The sequence below is a fragment of the Misgurnus anguillicaudatus genome, chromosome 25 (assembly GCF_027580225.2).
Source record: "Misgurnus anguillicaudatus chromosome 25, ASM2758022v2, whole genome shotgun sequence".
NCBI lineage: Eukaryota > Metazoa > Chordata > Actinopteri > Cypriniformes > Cobitidae > Misgurnus > Misgurnus anguillicaudatus.
The window spans coordinates 15,770,717-15,787,093 of NC_073361.2; the positions used below are offsets into that span (position 1 = coordinate 15,770,717).

The following is a 16,377-nucleotide window of genomic DNA, read 5'->3' on the forward strand; positions in this document are numbered from 1 at the left end:
TCCAATCATTTTCTTTTTTGCACATGGAACTTTGGATTGTTTTATTAGGTTTTTTTTCAGTCGCTAACAAGCGTTTGTCCAACCAGTTGTCACATTTTCATAACTCTAAACACAATTAGCACAGCATCAGTCTTTTGTGGCCATACAATTCGCAAATTTTATGTTGTTTTCACTAACCCTATTTCTCTCCCTCCTCCTCTTCCTCCTCAACATATTCCTTCATTTCTTTGTGGATCCATTTTTCCAAAGTTCAGTGAACTGGTTCGGGCCCTTTTATCTATCTTTTGAAGGATCTGATTGATGTGTGTTCAATTTTGACTCTTACGGGGCGTGTCAGAGCTACCAAAGTGCTAAGCTGAAGAAAGCTGGCACTCAGCTGAAAAACAGCTGGCATTCGGCGTTGTCCAGGCGTTTTCAGTCGCGTTTAAAAGTTTTGGTGTGTCCAGCCCCTTAGTGTTTCCACCTTGATAATTGTTTGCTAATTGAGCCTAAGCTGTGCTGACTTGAGTGAACAGTATTGAATGCTAGTGCTTTCATATGACCACACGGTGTAAGCGCTGATAAATGTAGGGATTTGTGTGTAGAGTTTTGAAGTAAAAGTTCACCAAATCTGACTCAGTTCAGCAAAATGATTGTGCTTCTTGAAAAATGGCGTTATGGTTTTGAAATTTTAGTTCAAAAGACTGGTAGTGTTTTAGCAATCGAGAAAACTGTAATTGTTTTAATGTTTTGAATTGTAGTCAATTATCTTCCATTGGGGTGTCAAAATCTTCATACTGTACCTGGATAAAAAGCTCTTCACATTATTATATTGGCTTTAAAAGTTTTAGTTTTAATAGTTTTTTGTCTGAAAAAGCCGTTTTCCTATTAACACTTGGCTTATCTACACTCTCAGAAAACAAGGTTAAGGTACAAAAGTTGTCACTGGGGTGGTACCATTTCAAAAAGTACACTTTTATTTGCATTCAACATTAATCAACTGATTTATTCTGATTAAATCTTTCATTTTTGTTAAATTATAACAAGATCTCATACTATCATGAAAAGAGATGCAATAAAAACAATAACAAAGGGAAAAAAAGATTACAAAGTTAAAATGTATGCTGCTATATTATTTGTTGTTCATGGAATAGTTTTTAAGAAAGAAAAGTCTTCAGTGTATCAGAGTAAAAAAGGTTATGAAGAATGAGCAACATATTTGAATTGTGTGAAAGCTGACAATTTGTTAAATAAATAAAAACCACCAGATTTTCTGTGAAATCATGCAAGAATTGTTTCCTGCTGTATTATAAAATAGATTCACTAGGTTTTTAGAGAAAACATTTTATTATAATTCAGGATGTTGGTCAGATACATCTAGATTTGATCTGATCAATGCTTAATTCACAACCTTTCTGTAAGATTAATAAAAAGAAGCAAGAGGAAATTAAATTATCCTATGAAGTTATGAACTAGAACAACACACCTCAAATAACAGACAACAAATGCATTACAGATATAAAATACAAAAATACTTTAAAGAACCTTCATTTAAAAAGTGTATATTGAAATATAAAATTAGTGTTTATCTATTCATTTCCTTTGGTAACAACACATACAGTATATACTTTATTTATCTGACTCTATTCATAATTATTCATTCTTAATATGATATAATAATTAAAGATGTCATTTTCAATTAAAGCAACTATCTATGTACATTACATGACAGTAAAGACAGGATAAATGAGATACATTAAAAAGGTCTGTTTGCTTTTCTTCTCCTGAATTGCATTTTCTCCTTGTTTTATATTTACTGTGTTTTAACATTTATTTTGTATTTGTAACTATTATTTAATGTGCTTCGGAAATCAACTTAAACTTGAGAACAAATATCCAGTCTGAGAAAAAATCCAAAAAAGCAGGAAATGATCTTACACATTTATCTAGAGTAAGGACAACGCGGTCAAAACATTTTACAAAGTCATTTTACATCTTCTTTATTCTTAACATAGTGTACATTTTTCATTGATTCTATACAAATCACATACTGTAAGTTTCTATGACCACAAACTTAACACAAAAAAAGTAACAGGGCTAAAGTACCCCTTAAGAAAAAGATGACTGGATAAATGCAAGAATGAAATTGATGTGTTATAGCATAGATGTAGTTGCAACAAAATAATGGCAATATTTGTCACTGTATGCATAAAATATTTTTTACATATAAGAACACGTTCAAGAAATTAATGTGCCATGTTCTCAAGACATTATAGGCTACAGATTTTGTTGCATTCTTACATATTTGTTTAAACGTTGATTTTACATTGTTTATAAAATCTAATTAGCCATCTGTTTTCCTCTTCAGCTCTTATTTTAAGTTCCTCAAGTTTCTGAACTCTTTCTTGATTTCCAGTTTCTTTTATTTTTTCAATCATGAAGTCCAGATGTATGAAACAAGACATGCTGGTAGATTTTAATGCAGTTTCCATTAACTTCTCTAAACACTGATAACACTCTTCAACAAGCCTGATCTTCTCTCTCTCAATCTGCTTTATTTCATTCTCAAGTCTGCACAATAAACTCTGTTTTTCTGCAAATTCTTTTTCATATTTCTCTTTCAGATCCTTATGTGTTTTTGTGACTTTTCTTGTCTTAATTTCATAGATTTTCTCATCTTTCACATGTTTAGTGTGGTCACACTTCCCACTGCAGACTGTGCACTTTCCCGCATCTGTCATGACACTACACCATGAGAGATCTTTGACCCACCAGCATCCTGGATAGTGACAGTTCTCTTCACACACAGTGCAGCGGGTTGCATGTTTGCTCAAGTGCCACCATGATGACTTTATCTTAACCAAATATTTGTAAGGTTCATCCACTTCATATTGAAAGTTCTTCTGTTCTTCTCTGTAATTTTCAAATTCCCTCACAGCTGTTTGTGTTTCCTCAAGCTCTTTCTGTTTTAGTTCTGCCCACTGAATTCTGTCCTTTAAATTATTGACACTAGCATTCAGTTGTTTTCGTGCTCTCAGCACACCTTCAGTCATATTTAAACTTATTGGGTGTATTTGATTCAGATAATCAAAGAACTGCGTAACATTTTCAATTCCACGTTCCCATGCTGATCTGTAACTCTCTCTGTCTGTCTCTTCAAAAGACTCACTTTGACAGTTATCAAAATGAAAACAAATATATTCACCCTTTGTATTTTTGGCACATTTAATTCCAGACTCTTTAATGAAGTTAAGGTTCTTTTTTGGGATGTTTTTTTGACTACTGTGTGTGAACAGTAGTATGATATGTTTTTCAATATCCTTTCCAAATAATGACAGAATTTCATCCAGAATATATCGCTGTCTCTCATGGAGTCGAACTTCTGTTGCCTTCAGCACAAGACACACTGCATGAATTACACGAATCCCATCATTTGATCTGAACAACTGCTGTAAAGCTTCAGTTATCTGTTTGTCTTTTTCATTGTCTAACATTGAGTCTGCTGTGTCACCAAATCCAGGTGTGTCAATAATGGTGAGGGAGAATGGACTGTCCTGTGAAAAAACCTCATAAACTGTGACTGCTGTTGTTTGGGACTCAGATTGCTCATCTGATATCTCGACTACTTCCAGCCACATTTTGTGCTCCCATCTGACACCCATGATGTAATTGACCATTGCATTGATGAGAGTGGTCTTCCCTGTTCCTGTTTCTCCAACCATCAGTATGATCTTACGAGGTTTTTCATCTTTTTCTCCAATTCTCTCTTTCCTCAATAATTTTTCTTCAGTTATTTTTGTTGTGTTGAGTATATATCTTGTAGTGGGCCCTTGAATTGTTTTACTGTTTTTAAGAATTGTAGTCAATTTATTCTCCATCGGTGTGTCAAAGTCTTCGTACCTGGATAAAAAGCTCTTCATATTATTATATATTGGCTTTAAAAATGTTTAGTTTTAATAGTTACAGTTACAGTTTAGTTGTAAGTACTTTTTTTGTCTGAAGAAGCCATTTTCCTGTAAACACTTGGCTAATCTACAAACTTAAACATAAGCACTATCTCATCTACTTACTCAGATCTTGGTATTATGTATGTTTACTGCTGGCTAAATTGACAAATAACATGAGATGTTTCCTCATTTGTTAAGGGCTAATAAAAAGTATATACAAAAATTCCGTAGAAATTGCAGCTGGGTTGCCGGTAATTTACAGTAGATTTAAATTTATGTTATTTACTGGCAAAAGTTTGTTCAAAATTAAATAAATTTTAAATATTAACAAGTCTTTATCTTTACAGAATAAAACTATACAATAACAGCCTCATGCAAAGCATTTTGGGAACCAGAAATCATCATCAATCTTTTTCTGTTTTTTGCTTCAGATTTTGTTTCCCAGAATGTTTTGCTTAATGCTGTCTTTTTAGTTTTACTCTGTAAAGACGAAGACTTGTAATTGTTTAATGTTCATTTAACTTAGAACAAAATGTTGCCAGTAAATAACATACATTTAAATCTACGGTAAGTTACCGGCAACCCAGCTGCAATAACACTGTCATTTTTTTTTCAGTGTATGTACACATTTTAAGGAGAATAATCCAAATATTATGTCCTTAAGTCATTGTTGTTCTTACAGTAAAAATGGTTGAAGTGCTTTTATTTGTATTTAAATCTGATTAAAACTTTCATTTTTGTTAAATTATAACACAATCTCACACTGTCATGAGAAGAGATGCAACAATTTTGGCTTAACTTAGCACTTTACAGTATACGTTACATTATTAATATGCTCGCTTGTACGGTTTAACCGCTTTCTCTACTTCTTTTATTATCTATTGATTTTCTGTGTTCTCCTCTACATCTTCTCATGTTAAGCTGCTTTGCAACAATTAACACTTGTGAAAAGCGCTATATAAATAAAATTGAATTGAATTGAATTGAACAATTACAATTACAAAGACATAAAAATTAAGATTACAAGAAGTTAAAATGTATGCTGCTATATTGTTTATTGTTTGTGCAATAGTTTTTGAGGTATATAGAAAGAAAAGTCTTCAGTGTATCAGAGTGAAAAAGATTATGAAGATTGAGTGACATATTTGAATTGTGTGAAAGCTGACAATTTGTTAAAAAAACACCAGATTTTCCATGAAAGAATCGTTTTCTGTTGTATTATAAAATAGATTCACTAGGTTTCTGCATTTAAAAAAATGCTTAATCATATAAAATATCGACATAAAATAAAAAACTCCTATTTAAAGTCATGTCATAGATGATCAAGATGAGACATAATAATAACGACCTACCTAATAGAGAAAGGTTGCAAATCTTTCTGGTTCTAGATGTTGCTAGAAATGTATATGTTCAACTGTGAATTCAAATTGTTTAGCTGTGAATTCAAGTCAAATTTCCTTTTTAACATGCATCCTCAAGACTCAGGCTAAACAATGAACACGCCCAGATCATGTGATTTACAGGAAAACCTTTTCTTTACAGGAATGCTTTTTTGTAGTGCACTCTATCAATAAAAAAAAAATTAAAAGAAAGATTAAGAGAAACATTTTATTATATTTCAGGATGTTGGTCAGACCTATAACTAGATTTGATCTCATTACAGTAAAGCTTAATTCACAACCTTTCTGTAAGATTAATAAAAAAGAAGCAAGAGAAAATTAAATGATCCTATGAACTAGAACAAAAACACCTCAAATAACAGACAACAAATGCATTATATAAAATAAAAAAATACTTTTAGGAAGCTTCATTTAAAAAGTGTATATTGAAATATTAAATTAGCTTTTATCTATTTATTTCTCTTAGTAAAAACACATGCATTATATACTTTATTTATCTGACTCTATTCATAATTATTCATTCTTACAGTTTTTCTTAATTGCCAAAACACAATTTCTGAAACCCTGCTCCATTTTCTGAAAACATTAAACACAAAACCGCTTCTTCAAGCACTATTTGCAAAATCTCTTACTCCTCTTGCAAAATGAAACTTTCGCCGCAAAAAAAGTTTTACCTGTGTTCAAAACCAAGACTATTCTCAAAACAGTTTTACCTGTGTTCAAAATCAAACACTGCTCTCAATCTATAAACAAAGTGATCAAAATGATATACACTATCAAACAGCGAGTAAACACTACACCAAAAAATAGAAAACACATTGTTCAAAACATATAGTTCTCAGGGAAAAATACATTTTTGACAGTGTAACTCTCATTGTTTTGGACAAATTGCAAATGCTTTGATACAATCAAGCAGATGATTATGTAAAAATGTCTGCTGTTTGCATTTTCAATTTAATTTTCATAAAAATACATTATACTGGTTTGTGGTTTCTGTTGAATAGTCTTACACCTCAAAACATTTAGGAATTAGTTCATCGTGCAAGGCATGTCATGGAAAATTGTTGACCATATGTGTCATAATCTGTTACTGTAACCATGCATGAAGCATGTTTTCTATTGAAAATGTGAACTGAATCGATAAATTCCTGTCAGGTGAATCCTGAAATGCCGAAATTTGGAGTCTTTTTTTATTTGTACTGTAAAAAAATTCAAAATCACAATTTGTGTAATTTGTTTACAGAAAAAAGGTGAAAATGTAAACTCATCCACAGTTTACAACAAAAAATACTGACACATATAATTGTGTACACTTATATTGATTGACAACATGGCAACATTTGGACATTTTGACTGTCTTGTTCATGAACAATGACACACGGACTTGCCATTTTGATGGGACTGACATGTTCACTGATGTAAAAATTTACTTTTGAGTGATGATTTTTACCTCATTTTTACAGTACTGTACCCTGCATCTCAAACTTGTCCTTTGTTTCTGTGATACTGTATAACTGTAAAGCAGTCAATACTGTTGACAAAAGGAAAGCACAATGTTCATGGCCATACAATTTGTTAATTAGACAGTATACAGCCTAAATGCACTGAGCTACAGTATACAACAGTAAACTGGCTTATATTGGTTGTATCACAGGTTACAGTTTTTCTGAATTGCTAAAACACTAAACCCCAATCTCTGAACCAAATTCATAGTGGCCTAAACCAGTGGTTCTCAAACTGGGGTCCGGGGCCCCCAGGGGGGGCCGCAAGATGGTGCCAGGTGGGCCCCAGTTTTATGACATTTTTATAAAATATATTAATTTATCATGAATTTTGTGAAATTAAACCTAAAAAAAAAATAAGGCAGCACTACTTTGTATAATTTAATGTTTTGTTAAATTAAAATGTGAAGTTTTAGAACTGTTTTTTTTTGTCATAAATTTTCTTTGCGGGGGCCGCGAAGGAATGCACCGTACACAAAGGGGGCCGCACGCTGAAAAAGTTTGAGAACCACTGGCCTAAACCTATTTGTCAAATCATGCACTCTTTTTGCAAAACACTAAACACAAACTTCTCACTAAAACACACATTTCACACTGCAATGAACTTGTTTTATAAATGCTAAACACAGGCAGGCAAAAGTTGAACACAACTACAACACCGTTATCATCGAGTAAACACAACAACTCAAAATTCTACACACTTTTCTCTAATGGTATTTTTTTACTAATTGTGTGGATTGGAAACAGTCTGAGAGGTAGATGAAGAGTATGAGGAAGAAAAGGACACCAAAGACGATGCAATTGGCAAAATTTGCAGTTGGATTGCTGACTTTTTACAAAATACAAATGCTGCTTACAGTAATATTGAAAACTTACTATTACTGGCAGTACTTACAGTAAAGTATTCACTATATTTACTGAACTAAACTTGTGATTACAGTAATAGAGATTTTTAACAGTATTGTCAAGTGTGTTGTTATGTACAATAAACACGTATTTTTCTGTAAGCAGATCTCCTGGATGTTGTGTTTTCCATTTTTTAAGGTAGTGTCTAATGGGTGCTTGTAGTGTTTTATATGATAGACTTGTGTGTGTATGATTTGAAAGCTTAGTTTGATTTTGAGTACAAGTGAAATGGTTTTGAAGCAATTGTTTGATTTTGCTAGAAGAGTCAGGGGTTCTGTGAATTTTGTTTAAAATTGAGATTTGTGTTTAAGGTTTTGAGAAAATGAGTGATGGTTTCAAAAAATGTGTTTTAGCAATTCAGAAAAACTGTAAATCCATTTTGAGTGGTTGTGTTTAATCAATGACATGTGTCATTGCCGCTTGTGTTACGCAGTATGCATGACATGTGCATTAGAGTGCAGGTTGTGTTTTGAGAATGATTATGTGTTTGGAGTTTTGCTAAAAAGTCTAAGTGAGATCTGCAAATTGTGTTTTATGATGTGAAATGGTTTAAGGTATTGACAACAGACTGCACAATTAGATAAATGAGTTCAGGCAACTGAGAACTTTATTCAGCCAATGGGTTTTAGTGTTTTAGCAATTGAGAAAAACTGTAATATGATATAATATTTAGAGCTGTCATTTTCAAGTCAAGCAACTTAAAATGAAACATCTATTTACATTACATTACAGTAAAGACAGGATAAATGAGATAAATTAAGCAGGTCTGCTTTTCTTCCCCTTATCCTTGTATATTTACTTTAAACTTGTGCAAACTTGCTTAAATTTCACAAGCAGTGAGCTTGATCTGAGGATGAACTCCTCCTTAAGTTCCTTCATGCTCGCCTAAAGACGAGAGGAAACAGAGGGTTTGAGATAGCTGGTCCCACTCTCTGGAACAATATACCAATTTACATCAGAACTTTACTTTATCTGAGTTTAAATCCAAACAACTTTTTTTCTGTGGCTTTTAATGTTTAATTCATTTTTGTTTCATGTATTTGTAAATTGCATTATCTCTTTGTTTTATATTTACTGTTTATCTATTCGTACTGTGCAGTACTTTGGTCGGCCTCTCGCCGCCTTTAATGTGCTTAAGAAATAAACTTGAACCTGAAGTACAAATATTCAGTAGAAAAAACCTATACAAGAGGGAAATAATCTTACACATTTATCTAGAGTAGGGATAATGCTGTCAAAACATTTAACAAAGTCATTTTACATTTTGTAATATTGTACATTTTTCATTGCTTCTATGCAAATCACATACTGTAAGTTTCTATGACCACAAACTTTACACAAAAAAAGTAACAGAGCTAAAGTACACCTTAAGGAAAATATGACTGTATAAATGCAAGCATGAAATCTGATGTATTGTTGTAGCATAGATGTAGTTGCGACAATAATGGCAATATTTAACACAGTCTCACCCCATGGCGTCAATATTTGACGACACTTGACCATGCGTCAATATGTTGACGCGGAGGGTATACCTTTCGCGTCATTTTTTGACGAACTGGGGACTTCAATACTATTACGTCCGTTGCATTCTCTTTTCCTATTTTCTTACCATTTTCGCGTCGGTTTAGGGTTAGATTACGCAAAATTAAACAGTGTACGCGAAATTAAACAGTTGTCACCTGGCATTGGGGTTAGAGTTAGGTACGCGAAATTAAACAGTTGTCACCTTGCGTTGGGGTTAGAGTTAGGTTTGGGTAGGGATGTCATTATGTAAATCTAACCCTAAACCGACGCGAAAATGGTAAGAAAATAGGAAAAGAGAATGCAACGGACGTAATAGTATTGAAGTCCCCAGTTCGTCAAAAAATGACGCGAAAGGTCCCAGATAGCAAAGTTTCTGGCACAAATCTGGCTTACATTGGGCATTTATGGCTAAATTCAGGCTCTCCTTTGTTCACACCTTTGTGTGAAACAGCTTTCGGGGGAGTTGTGGGGTGAAGCTAGCCAGCCAAAAGCAAAAGGTACATTTTTAGGCTGAGTCCTGGCTTAAGTGTGGTCTGCCAGAAAATAGTAAATATATGGCAGAGTTCTGGCTAAGGTTTGGTTGGTCAAAGAGTAAAAAAAACCACCAAATAAAATCATATTTACAATTGATTAAAACATCAAAGTTAATATTTAAGGCAATAATAAATATGTTTATCCTTATTAAAAGACGAAATGTAGAAAATGTTATTTTGGGCAGTTAATCCAAAGGTGTCAATGTGCAATATACAAACAATGCAATAAACAGATAAATTAATAATTCAGTCTGCACTAATATACATCAAACAAAAGTATTTTAAGTATGTGTGCTTGTTTAAGTCCTTTTAGTTTTGTATTTTATTTTTTATAAATAAATAAGACTTTCCATTAAATTGTGTTTACAATTAAAAAATACGACTAACTAATACTAATGCTGCGTTCCAGGCAGGCTTTTAAACCCGTACTTTACGACTTCAAAACCACGACTCACGACCCTATGCGTTCCAGGCAGCCTGTAACTCGTGTTTTTACAACCTTCTACCGGTGAAAGTGCACTGGAATGGCAGTCAAACCCGTGACTTCCCACTCGTGAACTCGTACTAGATCGATGTACTCCCAGTTCAGAGTCGTGAGTCGTGGTTTTGAACTCGTGAGTTACGGGTTACCGGTTGCCTGGAACGCAGCATAATATTTATTGGTGCAATTTCGTTTCTAAAACAATGACATATATTGCAATGAATCTTGGAATTAGTAGTCATTTAACCTCAACAGCGTTCAATACGCCGTGGAAAATGGACTACATTCCCCATAATGCAACTGGTCATGATCAGGAACTTCCGCGAAATTCAAACCCCCAGCTGTGTACTGGACGGAGGACGCGCGATCTTTTGTTTTGTGGAGTTTTATATAACACAGTAAGGTAAGTTATTAAGATACTTTTCTTTTAAATCTACGTAGATTGCACTTATTGTTCTACAGCGCGATACCCAGTTGGTTTTCCTTTTTGTTTGTTATTCTTTTCTGTGATTTTCGTGTAGGTGCAAGTATTTTATCATCAGTCGCCATTTCACGTTAAACATGCATGTTTTTACAGTAAGAGACGCAACATGCATGACGGGGATGATAAAATAATCAATAAGAAGTTTGAATCTTTAAAAATAAATTAATGCTGAACCCCAAAGAAGCCAACCGAAGATGAGATGTTTTCTGTACCAATCCACAAATCAACATTTGCTGGTAATCATAACAGATAGCAGAGTGACTCATTCCTACTATTTATATCTTAGTAAAACAATGTTTTTGATATTTTAGAAAGGCATGTATTCAAGTTTTAGCTTAATAAAGATGGTTTACTATGATCTCTTATTCTCTTCAGTCCTGGTCAGTGCAGTTTACAAGATTGTGTTGTAAAAGGCCAGATTTATTTGCTTTATTTTATGGTGTAACATAACCAACCCCACTTGAAGAATAACCACATGCTTTGGTAAAGAATTTAATATGCAAGAGTCATGCATTTTGTATGTGTTTGTTTTAATCTTTTATTTTACAGTATAAAGTTTAATTATATTTGCATTTTGTTTGCAGAAGTCATGAACCACACTTTGTCAACAATAAATGTTGTTTCTGCAATCTGGATAAAGAATAATGTGAGTAAAGAATAATAATGAGGTTAATAAACCTAACCGTTTAAATAATAAACAAATGTGTATGTGTTAAGATGTATGTGTTTGACTCCTCTATTTAATAGATATTACTGCCTCTTGGAGAACAGCCGGCCGTACTCCAGACAGAGACAAAGACGTGAGGACATCTATTGCTTTTGTAAAGGAATTTTATACCCAAGAGTTATAAATGTTGTCTTTATTGTTTGTCTTAATCTTTTATTTGACATTTTAACAATATAAAGTTTACTTGTACTTGTTTTTTGTTTGTAGAAGTCATGTACCACACTTTGTCAACAATGCATGTTGTTCCTGCAATCTGGATTAAGAATAATGTGAGTTTAATACTTCATTTATAATGTAATAGTTTTAATATTAAACAAATGTGTATCTGATCAGATGTTTGACTTCTCTATTTAATAGATATTACTGCCTTTTGGGAAAACAGAAGACTGTACTCCAGACAGAGACAAAGACATGAGGACATCCATTGCTTTTGTAAAGGAATTTTATACCTAAGAGTTATAAATGTTGTCTTTATTGCTTGTCTTAATCTTTTATTTTACCTTTTTACAATATAAAGTTTACTTATACTTGTTTTTTGTTTGCAGAAGTCTTATACCAGACTATGTTGTTCCAGCTGTCTGGGTAAAGACTGATGTGAGTTTAACTTTGTTAAAAAATGTATCAGTTTAAAAGAGTAAACAAATGTGTGTGATTTGATTTTTGACTTCTGTATTTGATAGACATTACTGCCTCTTGGAGAACAGCAAACCATTCTCCAGACAGAGACAAAGACATGGACATCAAAACAGAAAATTAAGTAAGATGATGTATATTATGTTCATTATTTATCTTTGTGCAGTTTGATTTGATGAATTACATTATTGTCTATATCTAATTTGTTAAGCCTCTTATTAGGGTAATTTGTCTTATATTCATATAAGTTACAAAAGCACAAGTTTTGGCTTAAAAGTGACACCATGTTTTAAAAATATTCCAGGTACTTGATCTTGGATTGTTTGGAGTGAACGCTAGAAAATAATGAAGCAGGAAATTAAAATGCTTGACTAAAACAATTTTTGTACTTGGTAAGTGCTTTATTTAATTGGTAATTTAGAAATCCTTCTGGAACTCTGAAATCTGCAAACATATTTTTTCCCATGTCTTGAATTGAATGTTAAAAGTATCAGTTCTTGGACTGGCAGTGTGTACTATATCATTTTTGTCCTTACTCTTATTCATTTTATGTAAATGTATTTTCTAACTGTATTTTATGATTTTTTTTCTGTAGGCTGTAAGAAGTCCTATGTGTGTACAGACATGACTGGAGATTAAAGTTACTAAATGTTGCTTTTTTTCTAGCTGGTGTCATAACATGGTATTATTTTCAAATGTATTTATCTAATACACATTTGCACATCTGTAAACATTCATTTTATATAGGATGTTTTTTATATTTAACTAGTTGTTGTATATTGCTTTCTGTTATTACATCTGGTTTTTTTTTGCCTGTTTATTGTTTAAAACAATTAAGTTAATGTTTCTCTGTTAGCTTTTACTTTGGCTATTTCTTTGCTTTTATTTGATCCTTCTACTGTTATTTGTTTATTTGGCAGAACATTTGACATTTCATTTATTTTGCTGTTATCTGAAATTATCCTTGTCACCATCAATAAAACTCTATATTTGCTTTATATCTGTGTTTTTCAATTACACATTTTACGGGATATAAATATATTTTGGTCACTTTATGGCTATTTTCTGGGGCATCTGGATAAGTTGTGGGTGGGTTCTGGGGTAAATATGGTAATTTTGGTTATTTTCTGGGTTACATTTGGGGTTTCTGGAAAAGTTGTGGGTAAGTTTGGGGATAATTGTGGTAATCTGGGCTCTTTTCTGGTTGTTATCTGGAGATTCCGGGAGAGCTGTGGCTGATTTCTCGAGGTGTGAAAGGGTTGCGGCTAAGTTATGGTCTGCTTTCGGCTAGATTCTGGATTACTTAAGGCAAGCAGCTCTGGGACCAATCAAGGACCGTAAGCCGTGGCGGCATGTGTGCCAAAAGAACAGCCTGAACTCAGCCATTTCTGGCCCTGAAAAATTTTGCTATCTGGGGTATACCCTCCGCGTCAACATATTGACGCATGGTCAAGTGTCGTCAAATATTGATTTGACACTGTATGCATAAAATATTTGTTACATATATGAACATGTTCAAGAATTGAATGTATCATGTTCTCAAGACATTATAATCTACAGATTTTGTTGCATTCTTACATCTTTATTTAGAAGTTGATTTGAAATGTTCATAAAATCTAATTTGCAATCTGTGTTCTGCCTCAGCTCTTACTTTGAGTTCCTCAAGTTTCTGAACTCTTTCTTGATTTCCAGTTTCTTTCACTTTCTCAATCATGAAGTCCAGATGTACAAAACATGACATGCTGGTAGATTTTAATGCAGTTTCCATTAACTTCTCTAAACACTGATAACACTCTTCAACAAGTCTGATCTTCTCTTCCTTCATCTGCTTTATTTCATTCTCTAGTCTCCACAATAAACTCTGCTGTTCTGCAAATTCTTCTTCATATCTCTTTTTTAGATCCTCGTTTGTTCTTGTGACTTTTCGTGTCTTCATTTCATATATTTTCTCATCTTTCACATGTTTAGTGTGGTCACACTTCCCACTGCAGATGGTGCACTTTCCCTTTGTCATCACGCTACACCATGAGAGATCTTTGACCCACCAGCATCCTGGATAGTGACAGTTTTCTTCACACACAGTGCAGCGGGTTGCATGTTTGCTTAAGTGCCACCATGATGACTCTATCGTAACCAAGTCTTTATAAGGTTCATCCACTTCATATTGAAAGTTCTTCTGTTCTTCTCTGTAATTTTTACATTTCTCTACAGCTGTTTGTGTTTGTTCAAGCTCTTTTTGTTTCAGATCTGCCCACTGAATTCTGTCCTTTAAATTATTGACATTAGCATTCAGTTGTTTTCGTGCTCTCAGCACACCTTCAGTCATATTTAAACTTATTGGATGTATTTGATTCAGATAATCAAAGAACTGCTTAACATTTTCAATTCCACGATCCCATGTTGATTTGTATTCATCTCTGTCTGTCTCACCAAAAGACTCACTTTGACAGTTATCAAAATGAAAACAAATATATTCACCATTTTTATCTTTGGCACATTTAATTCTAGACTCTTTAATGAAGTTAAAGGTCTTTTTGGGGAGAGTTTTTTGACTACTGTGTGTGAACAGTAGTACTATATGTTTTTTAATATCCTTTCCAAATAATGAGAGAATTTCATCCAGAATATATCGCTGTCTGTCATGGAGTCGTACATCTGTGGCCTTCAGCACAAGACACACTGCATGAATTTCACTAATCCCATCCTCAGATCTGAACAACTGCTGTAAAGCTTCAGTTATCTGTTTGTCTTTTTCATTGTCTAGTATAAAATTTCCTGTGTCACCAAATCCAGGTGTGTCAATAATGGTGAGGGAGAATGGACTGTCCTGTGAAAAAACCTCATAAACTGTGACTGCTGTTTCATCTGATATCTCAACAACCTCCAGCCAGATTCTGTGCTCCCATCTGACACCCATGATGTAATTGACCATTGCATTGATGAGAGTGGTCTTCCCTGTTCCTGTTTCTCCAACCATCAGTATGATCTTACGAGGTTTTTCATCTTTTTCTCCAATTCTCTCTTTCCTCAATAATTTCCCTTCAGTTATTTTTGTTGTGTTGAGTATATATCTTGTAGTTGGCCCTTTAATTGATTTACTGTTTTTAAGAATTGTAGTCAATTTATCTTCCATTGGTGTGTCAAAGTCTTCGTACCTGGATAAAAAGCTCTTCATATTATTATATATTGGCTTTAAAAGCTTTCATAGTTCAGTTCTTTTTTGTCTGAACAAGCCATTTTCCTGTAAACACTTGGGTAATTTACTAACAAAAACATAAGCACTATCTCATCTACTTACTCAGATCTTGGTATTATGTATGTTTACTGCTGGCTAAATTGACAAATAACATGAGATGTTTCCTCATTTGTTAAGTGCTTTAAATAAAAGTATGTACACATTTTAAGGAGAATAAATCAAATAGTATGTCCTTAAGTCATTGTTATCCTTATACGGTACAAATGGCTAAAGTGCTTTTATTTGTATTCAACATTAATCAACTGATTAAATCTTATTAAAACTTTCATTTTTGTTACATTATAACACAATCTCACACTATTATGAAAAGAGATGCAACATTAACAATTACAAAGATATAAAAAACTAAGATTACAAAAAGTTAAAATGTATTCTGCTATATTATTTGTTTGTGCAATAGTTTTTGAGGTATATAGAAAGAAAAGTCTTCAGTGTATCAGAGTAAAAAAGGTTATGAAGAATGAGCAACATATTTGAATTGTGTGAAAGCTGACAATTTGTTTAAAAAAACACACCAGATTTTCTGTGAAAGAATCATTTCCTGTTGTATTATAAAATAGATTCACTAGGTTTCTGCATTTAAAAAAATGCTTAATCATATTTAAAATATTGACATAAAAAACACTCCTATTTAAAGTCATGTCATAGATGATCAAGATGAGACATAATGATAATAACCTACCTTGTAGAGAAAGGTTGCAAATCTTTCTGGCTCCAGAACAGATCTGATGTCTGGAAAAATGTTGCTAGAAATGTATATGTTCAACTGTGAATTCAAATTGTTTAGCTGTGAATTCAAGTCAAATTCCCCCTTTAACATGCATCCTCAAGACTCAGGCTAAACAATGAACACGCCCAGATCATGTGATTTACAGGAAAACTTTTTGTTTACAGGAATGCTTTTTGTAGTGCACTCTATCAATTGAAAAATAAAAAGAAAGATTGAGAGAAAACATTTTATTATAATTTAGGATGTTGGTCAGATATATCTAGATGTGATTCGAT

General features: G+C 33.1%; 1 protein-coding gene and 1 long non-coding RNA gene across 4 annotated transcripts; one reads left to right on the top strand and one right to left on the bottom strand.

Annotated features, from left to right (window-relative positions):
• Nucleotides 1-1,852: 1,852 nt before the first annotated feature.
• LOC129425884 (uncharacterized) lies at nucleotides 1,853-16,196 on the bottom strand. The gene is made up of 2 exons (XM_055181945.2): nucleotides 16,055-16,196; nucleotides 1,853-3,879 (listed from the first exon to the last, which is right to left on the bottom strand). The coding sequence occupies exon 2, from the start codon at nucleotides 3,855-3,857 to the stop codon at nucleotides 2,289-2,291; it is 1,569 nt and encodes a 522-aa protein (XP_055037920.2). The 5' UTR covers nucleotides 3,858-3,879; nucleotides 16,055-16,196; the 3' UTR covers nucleotides 1,853-2,288.
• Nucleotides 10,166-13,530, top strand: LOC141362134 (uncharacterized). Of its 3 annotated transcripts, XR_012368119.1 has the most exons (9): nucleotides 10,168-10,675; nucleotides 10,850-10,992; nucleotides 11,341-11,402; nucleotides 11,504-11,577; nucleotides 11,691-11,752; nucleotides 11,841-11,915; nucleotides 12,029-12,077; nucleotides 12,164-12,240; nucleotides 12,421-13,530. It is a non-coding gene; the product is annotated as an uncharacterized lncRNA (long non-coding RNA). The 3 variants fall into 3 exon arrangements; XR_012368118.1 differs by having other exon boundaries at nucleotides 10,166-10,675; nucleotides 10,794-10,992; nucleotides 11,504-11,752; XR_012368117.1 differs by having other exon boundaries at nucleotides 11,504-11,752.
• Nucleotides 16,197-16,377: the final 181 nt, after the last annotated feature.